The sequence below is a fragment of the Oncorhynchus nerka genome, linkage group LG8, assembly GCF_034236695.1.
Source record: "Oncorhynchus nerka isolate Pitt River linkage group LG8, Oner_Uvic_2.0, whole genome shotgun sequence".
Lineage (NCBI taxonomy): Eukaryota > Metazoa > Chordata > Actinopteri > Salmoniformes > Salmonidae > Oncorhynchus > Oncorhynchus nerka.
In genome coordinates, this window is record NC_088403.1 from 50,485,649 (window position 1) to 50,509,844 (window position 24,196).

A 24,196-nucleotide genomic window follows, 5' to 3' on the forward strand; every position below is an offset into this window, starting at 1 on the left:
ATTTTGGCTCCTCTGTTCATTCAGTTTATCAGAACAGAACAGAGGAACAGAGGAAATGTGGAAACCACCAACATCCCAGCATGTCACAGCATATTTTTCCAGGTGATTCAAATGTGACAGTTAACTGGTAGAATAAGTGATGCATCAGCCCCGGCTTGTGGCCACCTACAGGGCTCTCTTATCTGCTTTTACATCCCCAGGAGTGATAGCTGGGCTGTCATTGTCCCCCATCGGCAATGTCTCAATTGACCCGGAGAGCTACACTACCCAGCAGGCTTTCTAATACACTAGGCAAATGCCCTTGACAAGGAAGAGCGCGGTAGGTCACTTGCCAGATTGGCAGCGACCGGCATGCATTCCATTATTATATTGCCAGAGCCCCTAAGGAATATGATTTGCCAGAACAACACCGATAAATATATGGGAAAACAAGTCACAACAAAAAGATGACTGTTTGATGGGGAGGTTGCCAGCGAACAGACAAACAAAAAACAAACCGATGATGAACGACGGCAATGACGATAATGAAATCGCCATGCAAATGAGTTTGTCTCATTATGTAAAAAGGAAGACAGCCAACATTAAGCTGTGTCTGAGACACCAGAGAGAATGGAAAGAAGATGAATGTTCAAAGGACATGAGCGTATGACAAAGCTAGGTTTCCATCCAATTGGTGACAGATCTTCCCACCAGTGATGTTTCCACCAAATTGACTTGTTGCAGATAAAAACCAGTGCGTGATGACGTAGTGCACATAAAATGTACTTTTTTGCTTATGTTTTTATGTACTGAATAAAAATCTAAAGTTCAACGTGTTTCCATCGCATTTTCCACTCTCCCGATAGTTTTGTCACAAAAACTGTTGCATTAAATAGCAAATTCCCCTATTATAGTCTTGGCATGTATCCTCTAGCCAACAGCTCACAGATAAAGTGCAGGTAGGCTTTGCGTGTAGGCTAGTCTACATGATGAGATTCACAGGTGGTTGGTGGAGGACGGACTCGTGGTAAAGGCTGGAGCGGAATAAGTGCAATGGTATCAAATATACTGAACAAAAATATCAATGCAACATGCAACAATTTCAAAGATTTACAATTCATATAAGGATTTTAGACTCCGTCTCATGCTACCACTAGAGTGAAAGCACCGCCAGCATTCAAAAGTGACCAAAACATCAGCCAGGAAGCATAGGAACTGAGAAGTGGTCTGTGGTCACCACCTGCAGAACCACTCCTTTATTGGGGGTGTCTTGCTAATTGCCTATCATTTCCACCTGTTGTCTATTCCATTTGCACAACAGCATGTTCCCTTTATTTTTTTGAGCAGTGTATAAAAAAAGTAGGGGCATGGATCAGAAAACCAGTCAATATCTGGTGTGACCACCATTTGCCTCATGCAGCGCGACACATCTCCTTGGCATAGAGCTGATCAGGCTGTCGATTGTAGTCTCTGGAATGGTGTCCCACTCTTCAATAGCTGTGCGAAGTTGCTGGGTATAAGCGGGAACTGGAATATGCTGCATAGACGTCAATCCAGAGCATCCCAAACATGCTCAATGGCTGACATGTCTGGTGAGTATGCAGGCCATAGAATTTTCTGATTCCAGGAATTGTTTACAGATCCTTGAGAAAGGGGTCCGTGCATTATCATGCTAAATCATGAGGAGATGGCGGCGGGTGAATGGATCTCTTCACGGCATCTCTGTGCATTCAAAATGCCATCGATAAAAAATTGCAATTGTGTTCGTTGTCCGTAGCTTATGCCTGCCCACACCATAACCCCACCACCACCATGGGGCACTCTGTTCACTTTGACATCAGCAAATCGCTCACCCACACGATGCCATAGAAATGGTCTGCGGTTGTGAGGCCGGTCGGATGTACTGCCAAATTCTCTAAAAGAGAGAAATGAAGATTAAATTCTCTGGCAAAAGCTCTGGTGGACATTCCTGCGGTCAGAATGCCAATTGCAGACCCCCTCAAAACTTGAAACATCTGTGGCATTGTGATGTGTGACAAAACTGCACATTTTGGAGTGGCCTTTTATTGTCCCCATCACAAGGTGTATCTGTGTAATGATCATGCTGTTTAATCAGCTTCTTGATATCCCACACCTGTCAGGTAGATGGATTTTCTTGGCAAAGAAGAAATGCTCACTAACAGGGACATAAACAAATTTGCACACAACATTTTAGAGAAATAAGCTTTTTGTGTGTATGGAACTTTTTGGGATCATTTATTCCAGCTCATGAAACATGGGACCAACATGTTAGCCAATCTGTAAATAGCCCATCCAACTACCTCATCCCCATACTGTATTTATTTATTTATTTATCTTGCTCTTTTGCACCCCAGTATCTCTAAAGTCAAGGCCAAAAGATTTGAGAATATTAATTTCCACAAAGTTTGCTGCTTCAGTGTCTTTAGATGTTTTTGTCAGAGGTTACTATGGAATGCTGAAGTATAATTACAAGCATTTCATTAGTGTCAAAAGCTTTTATTGACAATTACATGAAGTTGATGCAAAGAGTCAATATTTGCAGTGTTGACCCTTCTTTTTCAAGACCTCTGCAATCCGCCCTGGCATGCTGTCAATTAACTTCTGGCCACATCCTGACTGATGGCAGCCCATTCTTGCATAATCAATGCTTGGAGTTTGTCAGAATTTGTGGGGTTTTGTTTGTCTACCCGCCTCTTGAGGATTGACCACAAGTTCTCAATTGGATTAAGGTCTGGGGAGTTTCCTGGCCATGGACCCAAAATATTGATGTTTTGTTCCCCGAGCTACTTAGTTATCACTTTTGCCTTATGGCAAGGTGCTCCATCTTGCTGGAAAAAGCATCCTGGATGGTTGGGAGAAGTTGAATGTGTTGGTACCATTCTTTATTCATGGCTGTGTACTTAGGCAAAATTGTTAGTGAGCCCACTTCCTTGGCTGAGAAGCGACCCCACACATGAATGGTCTCATGATTCTTTACTGTTGGCATGACACAGGGCTGATGGTAGCGCTCACCTTGTCTTTTCCGGACAAGCCTTTTTCCGGATGCCACAAACAATCGGAAAGGGGATTCATCAGAGAAAATGACTTTACCCCAGTCCTCAGCAGTCCAATCCCTGTACCTTTTGCAGAATATCAGTCTGTCCCTGATGTTTTTCCTGGAGAGAAGTGGCTTCTTTGCTGCCCTTCTTGACACCAGGCCATCCTCCAAAAGTCTTCGCCTCACTGTGTGTGCAGATGCACTCACACCTGCCAGCTGCCATTCCTGAGCAAGCTCTGTACTGGTGGTGCCCGAACCCGCAGCTGAATCAACTTTAGGAGACGGTCCTGGCACTTGCTAGACTTTCTTGGGCGCCCTGAAGGCTTCTTCACAACATTTGAACCGCTCTCCTTGAAGTTCTTAATGATCCGATTAATGGTTGATTTAGGTACAATCTTACTGGCAACAATATCCTTGCCGGTGAAGCACTTTTTGTGCAAAGCAATGATGACGGCACGTGTTTCCTTGCAGGTAACCATGGTTGACAGAGGAAGAACAATGATTCCAAGCACCTCCCTCCCTTTGAAGCTTCCAGTCTGTTATTCAAACTCAATCAGCATGACAGAGGGATCTCCAGCCTTGTCTTCGTCAACACTCACACTGTGTTCACTGTGTTAACAAGAGAATCACTGACATGATGTCAGCTGGTCCTTTTGTGGCAGGGCTGAAATGCACCGGACATGTTTGTTTGTGTGATTCAGTTCATTTGCATGGCAAATAGGGACTTTGCAATTAATTGCAATTCATCGGATCACTCTTCATAACTTCCTGGAGTATAAGCAAATTGCCATCATACAAACTCAGGCAGCAGACTTTGTGAAAATGTATATTTGTCATTCTCAAAACTTTTGGCCACGACTGTACTTGCACTTTCATCTACCTCCCTTATCTTACCTCATTTGCACACACTGTATATAGACTTTTTCTACTGTATTATTTACTGTAAGTTTGTTTATTCCATGTGTAAGTCTGTGTTGTTGTATGTGTTGAACTGCTTGGCTTTATCTTGGCCAGGTCGCAGTTGTAAATGAGAACTTGTTCGAACTAGCCTACCTGGTTAAATAAAGCAAAAATAAATATGCGTTTATGTTGCGTTTATATTTTTGGTTTCCGTGTGTTTGATGCCATTCTATTCTCTCCGTTCCAGTCATTATTATGGGTCATCCTCCCCTGAGCAGCCTCCACTGATGGGATTATTATGGATTAGAGCGAGAATATTTTGGGGGGGGCAATCGGCAGTAAAGCATTGATAAAAAATAAATAAGTAAACTTTTCGATCATGTCATCAGAATCAGACCCTCAATATTTATTGGAAAGGAGCATCATGATCACTGTGCAGTTTCACCACACTGTGAAGTTCATCAGGTTATCTGTAGCCTAATAAACTGCATGCTTTCCCTTGTCGTAGTGGGAAGAGCACACACCATATCGTCAAGATATATTACTTCCATATGATGGTTATTATGTCAATATTTGCATTTCCACCACCATTTCTCACATAATTAATTTTACAGACACAAAAAGATCCCACCATTATCTGTTGGTATTTATAAAATCTCAGAAACTTCCTGTTTCCATCACAGCTGTCATAAAAAATGTTTATATACGGTATGAGTTTACCTGCATTAAAACTGTGTATGGAAACATGGATAGTGATGCTAAAATTTGCTCAGTTTGGAGTGGAGATTAGAGTTAGCTGACTTTTGAAGCAGAAACTCAGATGGGGGAACCTGATATTGCAATTTGTCAGAGTGAAGTCGCACACACACACACGCACAAGCACGCATGTACACTCTCTGATGCACACACACACACACGGACAAGCACGCATGCACTCTCTCTCACACTCACTCACGCATTGCCCACATGCGTGCACACACAAACTCTCTCACACACACACACACACACACACACACACACACACACACACACACACACACACACACACACACACACACACACACACTGTGGCAAAGGAAAATAATTAGCACATTTCATTTACCTGAACATGAAAAAGACACTCGCATGAAAATCTACAATTGTGAATTAAAGTGGTGGTTAGGTATTATAATTAAATCAATTGCCAGGTTCAAAGTCACAAATTGCATCTTAATTTAGCATATAAAGGCAGCAAAGTATGATGTTAACAAAAAAATAAGACATTGAATACCAATGTTAGTCAAGACTTAACTGTTCTTCACTCACTTTTACCCATTATGTAGCAGCCCACATGAATACAAACGGTTTCTTATTTTTACTTTTATATATAATGTTTCATTATATAAAAAGGTGAGGACAACTTAGAAACTATACTTGTATGATTGTGTGTGTTAACACATTTAGGTAAATTTGAGTTCCAGCTTATAAAGAACAGCTAAACTAAGTCAATTAAGCATCCTTAGAAGAAATGCTTGTAATTCAGTCTAAACACAAGTAAACATGTCAAAAACGTTGACTTCCACAGACTGAGAAGTGGCATCTCTCTCTCTCTCTACTTCCCTCATTGTTTCCATCTATCCTTTTAACACTCTCTCAAGTTCTGTCTTTTTCTCTTGCTTGCTTTCTGTATTGATTTTTTCTCCGTCTTTGTATTTTGATTCTCCCGGGAGAAAGGGAAGCTTTTGGTATACATTGACGCTCATTGAAAGATGCATGAAGCACATTCGCCGAAGACACAATCCTAACTTCACAATTAAACATAAAAGATAATTGAAAAATACCACCTTTGAAACTCATTGAGTGGGTAAAAAGTTAAAAAGTCGTTCCTGGAGGAAAAGCTCCTTCCTTGCATGCGCTGAAAGCCTATCCAAGAATACACTGCAGTATATCGAGGACTGGGATCAGTTAGCTAGTCAAAAAATGTAATCTTCCTGATATATTAGTCGATTGAGCAGTCGTTTCTTTGATAAGACGTGTACTTTTCGCCCAGTATGTACGGTGTGCATATTAGGCTCCCTGGGCTCCCGGCTGGCTCCCTGGGCTCCCGGCTGGCGCTCGAACCCTAGTTCGAAACCAGGCTGTATCACAACCGGCCGTGATTGGGAGTCCAATAGGGCGGCGCATATGTGGCCCAGAGTCGTCCGGGTTTGGCCGGTGTAGGCCGTCATTGTAAATAAGAATTTGTTATTGACCGACTTGCCTAGTTAAATAAAATTAAATTAGGACAGCCTCACAGTCAAAAGGACACCGACACCTTGTAACACTGAAGCTCCTAATATGGACACGGTACATTTGACGATTTAGGAAAGCGACAACCCGCACCACCTACATCATCATCGAACAGCTCCATGACAAAGGTGGCCAAGCTGCCATTGATGCCGATGAAGAGGTTGACGCAGGTCAGCACCACGTAGGCCGTGCTGGGGACACTGAAGATAAACGAGGCTGGGTACATCATGGGTGTGATAGACCACCTGAAAATACAGACGGTTACATGAACAGAAGCTTAATTTTTCATATTTGACTATTTAAACAGTACAATAGGAAAGGAGATAGGGGGAGATATATGAAGAGGGGTATACAGACATGAAGGTTTCAGAACAAACTCCGGGAAGAGGCTTCACTTCACCATTAAAATGCATTGACTGTGGCATACTATGTGGAAACTGGGTGAATTGAAATTGAACAGGGCTCAAAAATTATTTGTAGGTTGCATGAGATGTTTGCTGACTACACACTACACTGAGTATACAAAACATTAAGAACACCTGCTCTTTTTATGACATAGACTGTCCAGGTGAATCCAGGTGAAAGCTATGATCCCTTATTGATGTCACTTGTTAAATCCTCTTCAATCAGTGTAGAGGAAGGGGAGGAGACAGGATAAAGAAGGATTTCTAATCCTTGAGACAATTGAGACATGGATTGTGTATGTCTGCCATTCAGAGGGTGGATTTGAACATGAATCTACATTGCTCCATATAAACATTACATCCATAGTCCAATCACAATTTTCTTTTTTTCTAAAAACGTCTTTGAACTGGGTAAGTCAGCACATACAAATATGGATTTCATTCTGGTGCTACTTACCCATACATTACAAGTAGCCAAATCAAAGCTGGTAGGTTAGGAGGGGACACATAGGCTTTTTGTTGGAAGCACAGGAAGATGATGATGACTATTAGACACGGGACTATGTAGTTACACTGTAATAAAGAACATAACTACTTGTTAGACCATATAATTACACTGTAATAACACTGTAATAAAGAACATAACTACTTGTTAGACCATATAATTACACTTTAATAAAGAACATAACCACTTGTTAGACCATATAATTACACTGTAATAAAGAACATAACCACTTGTTAGACCATATAATTACACTGTAATAAAGAACATAACCACTTGTTAGACCATATAATTACACTGTAATAAAGAACATAACCACTTGTTAGACCATATAATTACACTGTAATAAAGAACATAACCACTTGTTAGACCATATAATTACACTGTAATAAAGAACATAACCACTTGTTAGACCATATAATTACACTGTAATAACACTCTAAGAACATAACCACTTGTTAGACCATATAATTACAGGGTAATAACACTAATAAAGAACATAACCACTTGTTAGACCATATAATTACACTGTAATAAAGAACATAACCACTTGTTAGACCATATAATTACAGGGTAATAACACTAATAAAGAACAACCACTTATTAGACCATATAATTACAATGTAATAACACTGTAATAAAGAACATAACCACTTGTTAGACTATGTAATTACACTGTAATAACACTGTAATAAAGAACATAACCACTTGTTAGACCATATAATTACACTGTAATAACACTGTAATAAAGAACATAACCACTTGTTAGACTATGTAATTACACTGTAATAACACTGTAATAAAGAACATAACCACTTGTTAGACCATATAATTACAGGGTAATAACACTAATAAAGAACAACCACTTATTACACCATATAATTACACTGTAATAACACTGTAATAAAGAACATAACCACTTGTTAGACCATATAATTACACTGTAATAAAGAACATAACCACTTGTTAGACCATATAATTACAGGGTAATAACACTAATAAAGAACAACCACTTATTACACCATATAATTACACTGTAATAACACTGTAATAAAGAACATAACCACTTGTTAGACCATATAATTACACTGTAATAAAGAACATAACCACTTGTTAGACCATATAATTACACTGTAATAAAGAACATAACCACTTGTTAGACCATATAATTACACTGTAATAACACTCTAAGAACATAACCACTTGTTAGACCATATAATTACAGGGTAATAACACTAATAAAGAACAACCACTTATTAGACCATATAATTACACTGTAATAACACTGTAATAAAGAACATAACCCCTTGTTAGACCATATAATTACAGGGTAATAACACTAATAAAGAACAACCACTTATTAGACCATATAATTACAATGTAATAACACTGTAATAAAGAACATAACCACTTGTTAGACTATGTAATTACACTGTAATAACACTGTAATAAAGAACATAACCACTTGTTAGACTATGTAATTACACTGTAATAACACTGTAATAAAGAACATAACCACTTGTTAGACCATATAATTACAGGGTAATAACACTAATAAAGAACAACCACTTATTACACCATATAATTACACTGTAATAACACTGTAATAAAGAACATAACCCCTTGTTAGACCATATAATTACAGGTTAGACTATGTAATTAATAAAGAACAACCACTTGTTAGACCATATAATTACACTGTAATAAAGAACATAACCACTTGTTAGACCATATAATTACACTGTAATAAAGAACATAACCACTTGTTAGACCATATAATTACACTGTAATAAAGAACATAACCACTTGTTAGACTATGTAATTACACTGTAATAACACTGTAATAAAGAACATAACCACTTGTTAGACCATATAATTACACTGTAATAAAGAACATAACCACTTGTTAGACCATATAATTACACTGTAATAACACTGTAATAAAGAACATAACCACTTGTTAGACTATGTAATTACACTGTAATAACACTGTAATAAAGAAATAACACTGTAATAAAGAACTGTAATAAAGAACATAACTACTTGTTAGACCATATAATTACACTGTAATAAAGTAATAAAACATAACCACTTGTTAGACTATGTAATTACACTGTAATAACACTGTAATAAAGAACATAACCACTTGTTAGACCATATAATTACACTGTAATAAAGAACATAACCACTTGTTAGACTACGTAGTTACACTGTAAAAGAAAAAAGCACACAGAACCCCGTATTAAGCATTTTATCACTTCATGGGGAGTTCTGGGAAAGTAACATCTAAGCGTATAATGTCATTACTACATAATTATAATGACGCCCAGACATATCAGGCTAAGGTCCCTCTCTCTGAAAGAAAGAAGATGATGATAATGATGAAGATGTTGAACTCAAGAAAATGGGAATTCCACACGATTTTGAAATCTATAGATTAGGTTTTAATTAGCTTTCCAAGCTTCCCCTCTTTCATTTGCTAATTAACACGAGAGCAATCTATTCCCCGTCATAGGAGGACATGAGTCTGTGGCTGGCCTGACTGGAAAAATCGAAAGAAAACCATCTCACAATTTACCAAAGCGTAGTATAAAATAACCTAAATATTCTATCTGAAGGCTTACAATCATGATATTGGATGAAGAATGGCTAAATACTGCAATTGGCATGATGAATCTGTGTGAAGACAAAAATAACAGAAACCTATGTGATTTTTAAACTTCTACTCCACATTTCCCACTCTGTGCCCCTAGGCTTCAACACTACTTAGGTGGCACTTTACACTTATAACACATTGAAATCCATGAGCCCGATAATAAAACCTTAACAGCAAAACTCTGCAATACCATCCCTTTAAAGATTTTTGGGCGCCATAAAATATTACAATTGTTGGGAAAATGGTCAATGGAAATGGCAATGCTAACTGCTCCTAGCCAAAACCTTTCGGCTGCCTGCATAATAACATTTCTCCTCCACTTTGTCAGCATTCGTCAACAGATCATTTGTTCGCACGGCTAGCAGTGCTGAGCTGTTGCCTCCCACCTTCTTTTTTTCTCTAAGTTACCTGATAGACTGTTTACCGCCAATATGCCTGAGGGAAAGTATCAACATTGTACCACTTTGCATCACTGTTTGCCAGTGTCAATAATTCAGCGCTAGTCAATAACAGTTACTCAGGCCTGGGCTTTTTAACAGCCATTGTGATCAAAAGTATATTTACCATATTGCTGCTGATGAGTATTTGTTTGAGTCAGCCATTGGATGATCTATTCCTAGGTACACTAGGATTATGTATCCTTATCCAAACCTACTTACTGAGTGTGTCTTAATATGGACACCTTAAATGGCTATTTAAAATGCATCATGTGGCACTGACAGAAAGTTTGGTGGATTATTTGACACACGCCTCACTTGTGACCTTACGTCTATCCCTCTGAATTCAAGTGAAATCACCACTCTACCAATTACAACATCCAGAAAGAATTTGGTTGGGGTTTCGATACTTTTATTTGGGGTTTGTGCTTGTCCATCCCTTCCTCACAGTCTCATTAAGTATTGATCATTCATTAGGTGCGAAATGGCAGGAAACCAGGGGGTTGCTGACATCACAATCTCAGGTGCCACCTACTGCCATTATGCCCTAGAGCAAGGTACTTAATACCAAATGTGTTCCAGGGGCACTGCTCAGAGGCTGACTCTGTGCTGCTTCCAGCCTTTCGTTTGTGTATGAGTGGTGTCCGGGGGCTGGGAATTACATAAAACAGCAGAAATACACATTTCCGATTATCATTGGAAATACAGTTGAATTTTGTAATTATTTTATTTCATGAAAATAACCTACTATATCCCAGGCGAAGTTGGCGACCCAATAGACGGCCGGGTTGACGCCGCTGACAAACTGCAAGTGCTTGGCTTTGTTGACACGCTCCTGGATGAGGAAGAGGACAAAGCTCGCTGGGATAAAGGACATGGCGAAGATGACACAGATTGACACCACCAAATCGGTGGAGGTGGCAGCACTGAAGAAGGAGAAAGAAAGCAGAAAGTTGAGTACATGTTTGATTCTAGCATGATCAATAGGTTTGGTGGATAACTGACTGGAGAAGGGTCGTTTGCTTTAAATGGAAAGGTTAGTATTTTACAACTCAATGTTAGATGATAACCAAATCACAGATGATGTTTTTTCTTTAATAAACATCGGCTAACTTTAGCAAACACTAGCAAAAAAAATATTTAAGTGATCATGGCAAAAAAATTGACAAATCACCTATAAGTAAGGTCAAACCAAAAGAAAAAGCTAATTTCATTTGATTTTTATGCTCCCTTCCTTTCCATAAATTATTAGCTACTGGTAGCTAATGGAAAGTCAAGTTTTCAAGAGGCTGTTTGAATGACAGTTTCTCCTGGCCCAAAGACTACTTTTAGTGTGAGGATGTGAGGACCCATTTAACAATTTAACATAAAGTTATAAAATACTGAACCTCCCCTTTGAGAGTGATTGATTTTTCTACTATCAATCAATCTTTAAATGTATTCATTACCCTTTTACATCTTCAGTCATGTACACTACAGAGCAGTCGAAAACGACCCAAAAAGATTCAGTGTACTGATGCACCTGGTGTGTGAGCAGCTTGTTTTTCTCCTAAAATCCTTTATAAGTCATTCTTTTCCATGTGTTCCCATGATGCAGTCACCACATACAAAATTGGATTTCACTTTTTTTTCCCCCATTCCCATCACAGGCGGCCGGTGGCACTGTAATTGCGGAGTACAGTCTCATAGTAATGGCTGGAATGGAATAAATGGAATGTTATAAAACATCAGAAAACATGGTTTCCATGTGTTTGATACCGTTACATTTACTACATTTCAGATATTATCATGAGCCCGTTCTCCCCTCAGCAGCCTCTTGTGACGTCCATGATAGATGAATGACTCGATAAGCCAACATCAGAGAAAAACCGAGGACACACTTGAAACCCATATACTTCCTTTACTAACAAACCAGAACCAGAGGCCACCCAGATATTTACCGCTGACAATTAGTCCTAACATGGGTGGAGCCAGATAGGGTCACAGCTGGAAAGTGGAACCAAAAAAATCCAGTTCTAGAGCAATGTTATTAAGAACATTGGATGCATTCCAAATCGCACCCTATTCTCTATAGAGTGAACTACTTTTGACTGGCCCTATGGGCCCTTGTCAAACGTAGTGCACTATATAGGGAATAGGGTGCCATTTGGGACACAGACATTGTCTAGGGATCTGAGGCCTACGTCTGCATAGCCCTGAGGGGCTACAGACAGAGGATTGGTCAAGGGGCCTTTTGGTGGAAGTAAACATCACAACTTTTCCAGGTGTTGAGTTGCATTCTGAGTGAAATCTCACACTTTCTGCACCAGTCGTGTCATCCCACTGGGCACACACTGGTTGAATCAACATTGTTTCCATATAATTTCAATGAAATGACATTGAACCAACGTGGGAAAGACGTTGAATTCACACCTGTGCCCAATGGGATTAGTCTTGCCTTTGACATGGATTGAGAGCTACTGAAATATTTGACCTATACTTTAATTGCTCTGGATAAGAGTACTTACAGTTGAAGTCAGAAGTTTACATACACCTTAGCCAAATACATTTAAACTCAGTTTTTCACAATTCATGACATTTAATCCTAATAAAAATTCCCTGTCTTTAGGTCAGTTAGGATCACCACTTTATTTTAAGAATGTGAAATGTCAGAATAATAGTAGAGAGAATGATTTATTTCAGCTTTTATTTCTTTCATCACTCCCAGTGGGTAAGAGGTTTTTCTTCCTCATGATTCCATCTATTTTGTGAAGTGCACCAGTCCCTCCTGCAGCAAAGCACCCCCACAACATGATGCTGCCACCCCGTGTTTCACGGTTGGGATGGTGTTCTTCGGCTGGCAAGCGTCCCTCTTTTTCCTCCAAACATAACAATGGTCATTATGGCCAAACAGTTCTATTTTTGTTTCATCAGACCAGAGGACATTTCTCCAAAATGTACAATCTTTGTCCCCATGTGCAGTTGCAAACTGTAGTCTGGCTTTTTTTTTATGGCGGTTTTGGAGCAGTGGCATCTTCCATGCTGAGCGGCCTTTCAGGTTATGTTGATATAGGACTTGTTTCCTTCAGCATCTCCACAAGGTCCTTTGCTGTTGTTCTGGGATTGATTTGCACCAAAGTACGTTCATCTCTAGGAGACAGAACGCGTCTCCTTCCTGAGTGGTATGATGGCTGCGTGCTCCCATGGTGTTTATACTTGCGTACTATTGTTTGTACAGATGAACGTGGTACCTTCAGGCGTTTAGAAATTGCTCCCAAGGATGAACCAGACTTATGGAGGTCTACAATTTATTTTCAGAGGTCTTGGCTGATTTCTTTAGATTTTCCCATGACGTCAAGCAAAGAGGCACTGAGTTTGAAGGTAGGCCTTGAAATACATCCACAAGTACACCTCCAATTGACTCAAATTATGTCAATTAGCCTATCAGAAGCTTCTAAAGCCATGACATAATTTTCTGGAATTTTCCAAACTGTTTAAAGGCAGTCAACTTAATGTATGTTCACTTCTGACCCACTGGAATTGTGATATAGTGAATTATAAGTGAAATAGTCTGTCTGTAAACAATTGTTGAAAAAATTACTTGTGTCATGCACAAAGTTGATGTCCTAACCGACTTGCCAAAACTATAGTTTGTTAACAAGAAATTTGTGGAGTGGTTGAAAAACGAGTTTTAATGACTCCAACCTAAGTGTATGTAAACTTCCAACTTCAACTGTATTACAAAAATGTCCTATAATGTCTAAGTATTATTAGACAAGTCTTGCATGGTTTAATTTATAATAAAAATATGTCCAGTTGGGGAAATGGTATGTATGATTTACTGTAAATTATAAGTTGATGTATTAGCTATGTGCTTGTTACCAATAGGATGACTCAATTTGACTGAATTCTCTGTTTGAAACGCAAACAGGCAAAACTACTAAAAACTTTTCAGAGAAGCAATGCTCATTCATCTTGGAACTTAAATGTATTCTTCCCATACCTTGTGATATCCAATTGGTAGTTACAGTCTGGCCCCATCGCTGCAACTCCCGTATGGACACGAGAGAGGCGAATGTCGAGAGCCATGTGTTCTCCGAAACACGTCCCTGCCAAGCCGCATTGCTTCTTGACACACTGCTTGCTTAACCCGGAAGTCAGCCACATCAATGTGTCAGAGGAAACACCGTAGAACTGGAGACAGTGCCAGCGTGCATGTGCCCGGCCCGGCCCGCCACAGGGAGTCACTAGAGCGCGATGGGACAATGACATCCCGGCCGGCCAAACCCTTCCCTAAATCGGACGACGCTGGGCCAATTGTGCGCCGCCTCATGGGTCTCCCGGTCACGGCCGGCTATGACACAACCTGGGATCAAACCCGGGTCTGTAGTGACGCCTCAAGCACTGCGATGCAGTGCCTTAGACCTCTGCGCCACTCGGGAGGCCACATCTTGGAAATTCTTGATCCTCCATGCGGTTGGAATATGATTCACCCAGCTAAAGACTACTTAAACCTAACCCTAAAACTAACCCTTGCTCCTAACCCTTAACATAATTCTAACCCTAACACTAAAAATCCCCTAGAAATAGCATCTGACTTTGTGGGGACCAACAAAATTTCCCCAAGCACATTTCCAAGTCCCCACAAGAATAGTTAAACACACACACACACACACACACACACACACACACACACACACACACACACACACACACACACGTTTATATCACCTACTGTGGACATCTGTTCTCACACCACATTCTGGGGACACCACCTTTCTGACAACGAAAACATAAAAAATACAAAAAAAATCTATAATGAATACACCCCTTCAAATGTAATTGATTCATTGAAATAAGGATAGATGACATTGTGGGGTCTGGGAAGGTGAACAATGTGGGGACCCAAGAGGAAACTCCTTATTTGGCGTCAACAGGAAGACCCATCTGGGGACCAAGTTCCGACCAACTAGTACCACCTGGGGACAATAGTGTAGGCTATTGTTTATTGCACAAGAGGATGGATTCTAATCTGGATAAGTTTGAATTGCTAGCTGTTCAGCATATCAGTACCCACTAGAGAATGCTCCGGGGTGTTCCCTTTTGCATATGCATCAGATGCATATCAACCTGCAAGGTGTTCAAACATGCTTGATAATAAAATGCTTTATAAATAGTGCATAAACTTATTGTAAATGATTAATTGCATGAAGAAATAATGGGAATATATCAATAAAAAAACAATAGTTATTTGTTTAGAGAGTCAATGACATGTTTTGTATAATTCTACAGTCCTAGAAACACGTAGGCCTATAGCCTATTTTTGTTTCCCTTGCAAAAAAACACTACAGTGTAATCCTTTTGATCAACACACACACACACACACACACACACACACACACACACACACACACACACACACACACACACACCTCCTTCCTTCCGCCCTACCACACAATCTCTCGCCAGACTACCTGCCAGGTAATTAACATATTAAATAAGTCGCGCCGCGCCACCTCAACATTCATCAGTGCGGGCTGGACACAATTAGGATGCGTAAACATGAAATCATTTACGCAGTGGGTGCCGCCCCACTTTCAGCAGTTTTCAACAGGTTTATCTAGACCTCGCTCGCCGGGGCCGAGGAATGTTTGAGGCAATTGATTGGCTAATGAGGTAACCCTGAACAAGGACTAGCGGCTAATCACTGTGAGGAGACATGCACCCTGCTAATAAAGTAATAAACAGTATAGTAGGGGGGAGCATTTAATGTTCCTGGTCGTTCCAGGTGTTTTTGCCTAAGGTCTAGAGTGAGGTGCGGCTTCAAACATGGAGGTGTAGAGGGGAGTTAGAAAACCATAATGAAGTAGTCAAATAATAGTCTGCCTTTGAATTGTTTGAGTAAATCATTTTCCAGCCAGTATGTGTAGCCATAATGCAGAAATTGAGACATATACACACATGGCAAAGGATTCTTCTTTTCAACTCACAGGAAAACCAAATACCTGCTCTGAACATGGTACATGAGTCCTTTAATGTCAAGCTGTTTTATTAATGGACATGGGAGATTTGGTGACTCTGATATACTGAAGACCTAGCAAGCTCCAGGTCACAGAGACCCACCATGATGATTCTTCTGCTTATGCTAGGAGAGCATTGCAGTGAGGCTAGACAAAATGCCTAGACGGAAGCAGCTACCCCATAAATGTTCTACAACCACCACATCACATGTTCCTGTCTGCTCTGTTTAAAACCACACTTTGTGGAGAACAACTCTTGAATTAGGGTAATGACGCAGGGACACAATGCACGATCGCACAGGACACGAACACCCACACGGTTTTTACTTCCCTTACTTTTTAACTCTGGTAATCCATGATCCAAAGTTCATCTTTAGATCATGGGTAATAAATTCCCCGCAGGGACCACATGGAGAGAGAGCGAGAGAGAGGCGAGAGAGAGGGCGAGAGAGAGAGAGAAATGAGACCAACATAGGAAGAAACAGAGAGAGTGAGAAACAAGACAGATACAAAGAGAAAGGCAGAGAGAGAGAGAGAGAGAGAGAGAGAGAGAGAGAGAGAGAAACAGAGACGGAGACAGAGAGAAAGAGAGGGGGGCTGAATCTATTGTATGGAAGGTAAGGCATTGCAATTATCTTCTAGCTCCACTTCCATGTCTTTTCTCTCTAACTCAACACTGTCGCTACTACATCAATACCTTACTTAGATAGAGGTAACACAAGAACGGAACAAGGAACTAAATGGTATCTGTGGCATGAGGATCGCATCAGGTGTCAAAGTCGAAACTGACATTTCAGCAAACAAAGTGTGAAAACTGAGCGTAGGCCTAATTTGACATCTACATAGTTCAAATCAAATCAAATTGTAATGGTCGCATACATGTGTTTAGCAGATGTTATTGTGGGTGTAGCGAAATGCTTGTGTTTCTAGCTCCGACAGTGCAGTAATATCTAACAATTTCACAACATATAACCAATACACACAAATCTAAGTTAGATGTGCAGTAGGGCTTTAGGTTATGTTATGATGTGATATGTCACTGTATGATATGATGCTATGTTATGCTACTGTTTATTTTATGCTAGGATATGTTATGTAATTATATTCCGCTATAATACTGCAAGTCATGTTATATTATGTAATGTTACTTTGTATTATGTTATTTTAGCTTATATTATGCAAGGCTTTTTCTCAATTATGGAGATTGGATAGATGATTGACTGCATTAGACAGTGAAGTCTGGTGGTTTTGTACTTCAATAACACCCTCATTAATCAAAGACATCTCATGGGGTAGCTGCTTCAGGGCTCCTGGCTGATCTCTTGGGTTATAAAATGACAGTATCTGAAAGTGTGTGTTTCCCATGGGCTACTCACATGAATGAATCTCTTCCTCCACCTCCCTCCCTCCCTCCCTCCCTCCCTCCCTCCCTCCCTCCCTCCCTCCCTCCCTCATCTAATATAATATATACAGGTGAGTTTCCCCTAGACACTGATCTTGGTCATTTTTTTATTTCACCAACTGAAAGTTAAGGTTAGGATTGGGGGAGGGGAAGCTGATCTTAGATCTTTACGTAAGGGAAGCTTTCCCCCGGAGCTGATACATTCCTACTCACAGTGCCTGGTAGGAGAGCTGCACCTTGGTGAGGTTGAGAGGGTGGCTGGAGGAGGAGATGCCGTACTCCCTGGGGTCACGGCCCGTAGGCAGGTTCCCCCTCAGGATGGCGTTGTTGGCCACGTTGAGGAACGAAACGATCCCGTGCCACGCTTGGTTGTAGAACCACACCTGGAGACATGGCAGATGGTTCATAGCTGTTACAGTTCAAATGCAGACCAAGGTTAAAGGCTAGTCCTGGGCTAAAAAGAATAAACTGTACATTTATGGAAATTATACAGGTTATTCCTGGTAGTTACTCCAGTTCAATACAGTTGTAAAACATGGCCCTTGTATTAAATCAGCTTCTTGATAATACATACAAAATAATAATTGATTTAGATACAGTAACAGCAACTACAACAAAAGAAGCAATAACTATCAACGCTCACAAGTTGAACACAAAGTTATAACAAACGATTGAGTACTTTTCTCTTTAAGATGCTCCCGGTGCCTGTATCTCCCGTTGTGCAGGAGAAGAATATTCTAGAAAGAGAGCACCCCCGCTGATAGTGCTGGTCTAATTAAGATTAGATGGAGTTTGGGCCTACCGTAACACTGTATCACACATACACACAGTAAAGCACACACACACTCACATACTCAAAGTGCACGCACACACACACAAGCACATTCATGTGCACACTCACACTTTTTGTGTCTCTCACAATCTCCACATACACTCCCCGAAGATATTTGTGGTTGACTGCAGTATTAGCGACTTAAACAATTGCACAGAAAAAATATCCATTTTGGTTTATACAACGCTAGTGCTTAAGTAATTTTGACGGCAGTTTCTTTTAATAAATTCCACAATGCACTGGATTCCTTTTTCCTCAACCCCGGGGAGACCTGTTGCTAGACTCCCATTAGATACATCAAACATGGTGGACATCAAAAGAGTGGAAGAGAGTGGAAGTTAATGCTATAAAGAACAGTATGAGGCTGGCTAAGTTAACACTGCTACCACAGAATTCAAGCGGCCTAATTGCATCAAGCATCAACCATAAAGGCTGCTGTTGAATCCATTGGAAAAGTATAACTTCATAATGCTAACAGGATCCACTTTGCACTGTGCAATTCTTCTTTTCGCTGCTTTATCTTGTCTCAATGGAGGATCTCCGTCTGAATAATACATTTATGAAGTCATTTGAACCACTCAACCACTCCCTATGCAGTTTAGGTGTCTGTGATGGGAATTAAGTGATTCAGATGCAGCTCAGATTGCATGTAAAACCCAGGAGATGGGCTTGTCTTGTATGATTTGTGATTAGCATCGCTCTACAAAGGCAGAGAACTATCTGTGTACCAGCGTTGGACTATACCTGATACTGTATCCTCTCACAAAGCACTCATGATGATGACCAAGCAAAAATGGTGAGGAGCCTCTGAGTCTCAAAGCCTGAAGATGAAGAATGATGTAATACCTTGACGTTATCCCTGGTCCCAAGCTCTTTCAGGAGCGTCTCGGCGTTCAGAAGGATCTGCTCTGTCGTCTTATCCTAATGAAGGAGAGAATAATAATACTAATAATAACAAGAGAACAAGGCTTAATTGGACACACTTGGGAAAATACATATCCTCTTTGAAATGCAAAACATCATGGAACAGCATTCTCTCTATATTGCTGAGGCCCACTTATTTATGTATTTTATATAGGATGGAGAAGTAACATTATTAGGCTTGTTATTTCAGCAAACCTGCAGCACTGACTTCAGCTGCCCCCCCCCCTCTCCACTGCTTGATACATATGACCCCTGGGTATTAGCGCTATAGAGGGCAGGTGGGAGTGGGAACCGAATGGGTCAACGTTGGAGCCAAATTATTTTGCCAACCCAGCACTGCCTTCCACTTGCACCTCTCTCCTTTCTCTTTTTACAATATTTTTTCTCTCTTTTCTCACTATGGAAATTCCTCCACATGGTGTTCTAACATATAACACAGTGGAGTTGCAGGACCAGGTGTGGGTTGGCCACATGGGTTGCGTAAAAAAAAAACACACTATGGTCATGTTTCATGTGAAATGGGCCTTGGGATGAGTGCTGCTGAAAACCGTGTGATTTGTGATGGCCCGTCGTCACGCCTGTGCCCAGGTCCAGTTCAGCCTGGCCCGGTGCACACTGCACACATTACACGTGTCATATCAATGCAAATGGTTCCTTCGGTCTGCAGGCGACTCAAATCAAAAGCCTACAATACGAGAGGTAGGAAGAGAGGGACAGGGGAAGGAGAAAAGGAGGGAGGGAGAGGGTAGAGAGAGAGATGGAGAAAAACAGGGAGCAAGAGAAAGGAGGAGGGAGTGTTTGCACACTCTACTCATCGTCTCTCTATTTAGGAGAAACACAGAACACCGACCATCTAATTTATTAGTAATGAACTCAGGAACTACAAGCCCTTTTTTATGTCTGTAATTCTGCCTTTCTCCAAGATTTTTAACATAATTAGCTTTTCAAATCAAATTGTATTTGTCACAATCACCGAATACAACAGGTGTAGGTAGACCTTACAGTGAAATGCTTACTTACAAGGCCTAAACCAACAATGCAGTTTCAAGAAAAATAAGTGATAAAGTATTTACTAAATGAACTGAAGTTAAAAATAAAAATAAATTACACTTCTCCCTTTTGAAGAATGGGGAGTGAGAGAGGAGGAAACCGGAGGGGGGTGAGATGGAGGGAGTAAAGGTGCAGGCGCAGGATGGCACCATAGTGGGCACGACATTGGAATGGGTTCTTCCTGAGGATTAGCTCCTCATTCCACTGGCATTGTTTCTGTTGCAGACGGGAAGACACGTGGCGGGAGACACAGAGGGGGGTTAGGGAATTACGGCAAACGTTTACTGATGCTTATCCCTTATGAAACGACTTCCTCCTCAAGGGCGATGGTGCTCATATGGCCAATGACCCGGACACCCACACAGCCACAGCCAGCGATACAATGGTGGCACGATGCGTTCTGTCAAGTGCGTGATGAGAAAGCTGTTTTGGCACTCAAAACACTGTATTTGACTACTTTATTGACTAGTCTTTCCTAATTGTTTTCAAGCATGGTGTGTTTTGTTTTTGCCATGTCGTAATATCTTCCTTCCTCATCCTATTCGATCCCAGAATGCTTTGCCACATGAGTCTCATTTCAATTTCAACTTTACAGATTTTCTGACTTTATACACTGCACTCTTTGAGAGAGGTAGTTAGCAAACCCGGCCAAAGACCCCCCAGAGACACCAATACTCCTTAGCCGGCCCACAAGAACGGAATGGTCTACCTTATCAAAAGCTTTGGCCAAGTCAATAAAAATAGTAGCACAATATTGCTTAGAATCAAGGGCAATGGTGACATCATTGAGGACCTTTAAGGTTGCAGTGACACTTCCATAACCTGCACAGAAACCAGATTGCATACCAGAGAGAATACTATAGACATTGATAGTTGACAAGTTTTTCCAACACTTTTGATAAACAGGGCAAAATAGAAACAGGCCTATAACAGTCAGTTAGGATCAGCTTGCCTTCCAAGCAATGGGAACCTCCTCAGAATGGAGAAGCAGGTTAAAAAAGGTGGAGATAGGCTTGGCGATGATAGGGTCAGGAACTTAAAGAAGAAAGGGTCTAAACCATCTGACCCTTCTGACCCAAACTTGACCCCCAACTTTGGGGTCAAGTTTAAGGAGCTCCTTTAGCACCTCGGACTCAGTGACTGCCTACATGGAGAAACTTTGTAGTGGGGCAGGGTAAAAAGAGGGAGAAGCATCGGGATAGTCATGTTAGAAGGAGTGTGAGATGAGGAAATGTTGGACGGGCAAGGAGGCATGGCTGAGTCAAATAGGAGTCCTGACTTAATGAAGTGGTGATTAAAGAGTTCAGCCATGTGCTTCTTGTCAGTAACAACCACATCATCAACATTAAGGGACATGGGCAGCTGTGAGGATGAGGGTTTATTCTCCAGGTCTTTAACAGTTTTCCAGAACTTCTTGGGGTTAGACCCACAGAGAGAGAACTGCTCGTTAAAGTAACTAACTTTGGCCTTCCGGATAGCCTGAGTGCACTTATTTCTCATTTGCCTGAACAATAGCCAGTCAGCCTTAGTACGTGTGTGGAGAGCCTTTTGCCAAATGCAATTCTTGGGGTGGAGTAACTCCTCAAGATCACGGTCGAACCAGGGGCTAAACCTGTTTTTAATTCTCATTTCCTTCATGGGGGCGTGTTTGTTAACAATACCACTGAAAATATTAAAAAATAAGGTCCAAGCGTCTTTGACAGAGGGGATCAAACTGATTCTATACCATTTTACAGAGGCCAGTTCATGAAGGAAGGCTTGCTCATTAGTTCTTTAGCAAGCGTCTATGACAAATCCGGACAGGTTGTTTCACTGAACAGCCATTATGAATACAGGCTGTAAAACAGTGATCACTAAGGTCATTACAGAAAACACCAGACTGATACCTAGCAGGATTATTTCTGAGGATAACGTTTTCTGGGTGTTTGGAGTCATACCTTGTGAGATTGGTGATAATCTGAGAAAGATTTAGGGAGTCCCATTGGTTTAGGACTTGATCAGGTGGTTAAAGCATGTCCCAGCTTAGGTCACCTAGCAGGACAAATTCAGACTTAGTACAAGGGGCCAGGAGAGAGCTTAGGGCAGGTAAGGTACAGGCCGGTGCGGATGGAGGACGAAAACACCCAGCAACTGTCAACAAAGAGCTATTTGAAAGTTTAATGCTTAAAACCAGCAAATCAAATTCTTTGGGGACAGACTTGCTGGAGACAACCGAGCACTGAAGGTGATCCTTGGTAAAGATTGCCACTGAGGGCGCATGACCGTATTTCTATTACACCCTGTGGCGCACTGCACTAGCATCAAATAGTGTCCATGATATGCAACTTTTCAGGGAAGTCAGTAACCAATACACACAGTCAGTTAGGAAAGCAAAGGCTAGCTTTTTCAAACAGAAATTTGCATCCTGCAGCACTAATTCCAAAAAGTTTAGGGACACTGTAAAGTCCATGGAGAATAAGAATACCTCCTCCCAGCTGTCTACTGCTCTGAGACTAGGAAACACTGTCACCACTGATAAATTCACGATAATTGAGAATTTAAATAACCAATTCTCTACGGCTGGCCATGCTTTCCACCTGGCTACCCCAACTCCGGCCAACAGCTCTGCACCCCCCGCAGCAACTGGCCCAAGCCCCCGCCCGCTTCATCTTCACCCAAATCCAGACAGCTGATGTACGGAAAGAGCTGCAAAATCTGGATCCCTACAAATCAGCTGAGCTAGATAATCTGGACCCTCTCTTCATAAAATGATCTGCCACCATTGTTGCAACCCCTATTACTAGCCTGTTCCACCTCTCTTTCCTGTCGTCTGAGATTTCTAAAGATTGGAAAGCGGCCGTGGTCATCCCCCTCTTCAAAGGGGGAGACACTCTAGACCCAAACTGTTATAGACCTATATCCATCCTGCCTTTCTAAAGTCTTTGAAAGCAAAGTGAACAAACAGATCACCGACCATTTCGAATCCCACCGTACCTTCTGCAATCTGGTTTCCTAGCTGGTCACAGGTGCACCTCAGTCATGCTCAAGGTCCTAAATTATATCATAACCGCCATCGATAAAAGACAGTACTGTGCAGCCATCTTCATCGACCTGGCCAAGGCTTCCGACTCTGTCAATCACCGTATTCTTATTGGCAGACTCAACAGCCTTGGTTTCTGACTGGCTGGCCTGGTTCACTACTTCTCAGATAGAGTTCAGTGTGTCAAATCGGAGGGTCTGTTGTCTGGACCTCTAGCAGTCTCTATGGGGTGCCACAGGGTTTAATACTCGGGAGGACTCTTTTCTCTGTATATATCAATGTTGTCGCTCTTGCTGTGGGTGATTCTCTGATCCACCTCCACGCAGACGACAGCATTCTGTATACATCTGGCCATTCTTTGGACACTGTGTTAACAAATTTCCAAATGAGCTTCAACGCCATACAACACTCCTTCCGTGGCCTACAACTGCTTTTAAATGCTAGTAAAATTAAATGCATGCTCTTCAACCGATCGCTGCCCGCACCCACTAGCCTGACTACCATCACTACTCTGGATGGTTCTGACTTATGTTGACAACTACAAATACCTAGGTGTCTGGTTAAACTGTAAACTCTCCTTCCAGACTCACATTAAGCATCTCCAATCCAAAGGTTGTAGCATCTTCATGATGGGTATAGGGAAAATCTAGAATCGGCTTCCTTTTTCGCAACAAAGTCTCCTTCACCCATGCTGCCAAACATACCCTCGTAAAACGGACTATCCTAGCGATCCTTGACTTCGACGATGTAATTTACAAAACAGCCT

General features: G+C 41.2%; 1 protein-coding gene across 1 annotated transcript in view; it reads right to left on the minus strand.

Annotated features, from left to right (window-relative positions):
- LOC115133544 (phospholipid-transporting ATPase ABCA1-like) overlaps window positions 1–24,196 on the minus strand; it is a 293,869-nt gene that overhangs the window by 56,597 nt on the left and 213,076 nt on the right. Inside the window, exons 35-39 of the mRNA XM_029666848.2 lie at window positions 19,284–19,358; window positions 17,819–17,988; window positions 10,953–11,130; window positions 7,067–7,182; window positions 6,306–6,450 (exon numbers count right to left, since the gene is read on the minus strand). Of these exons, the coding sequence (XP_029522708.1) occupies window positions 6,306–6,450; window positions 7,067–7,182; window positions 10,953–11,130; window positions 17,819–17,988; window positions 19,284–19,358 (684 nt within the window). The remainder of the gene's footprint in view (window positions 1–6,305; window positions 6,451–7,066; window positions 7,183–10,952; window positions 11,131–17,818; window positions 17,989–19,283; window positions 19,359–24,196) is intronic.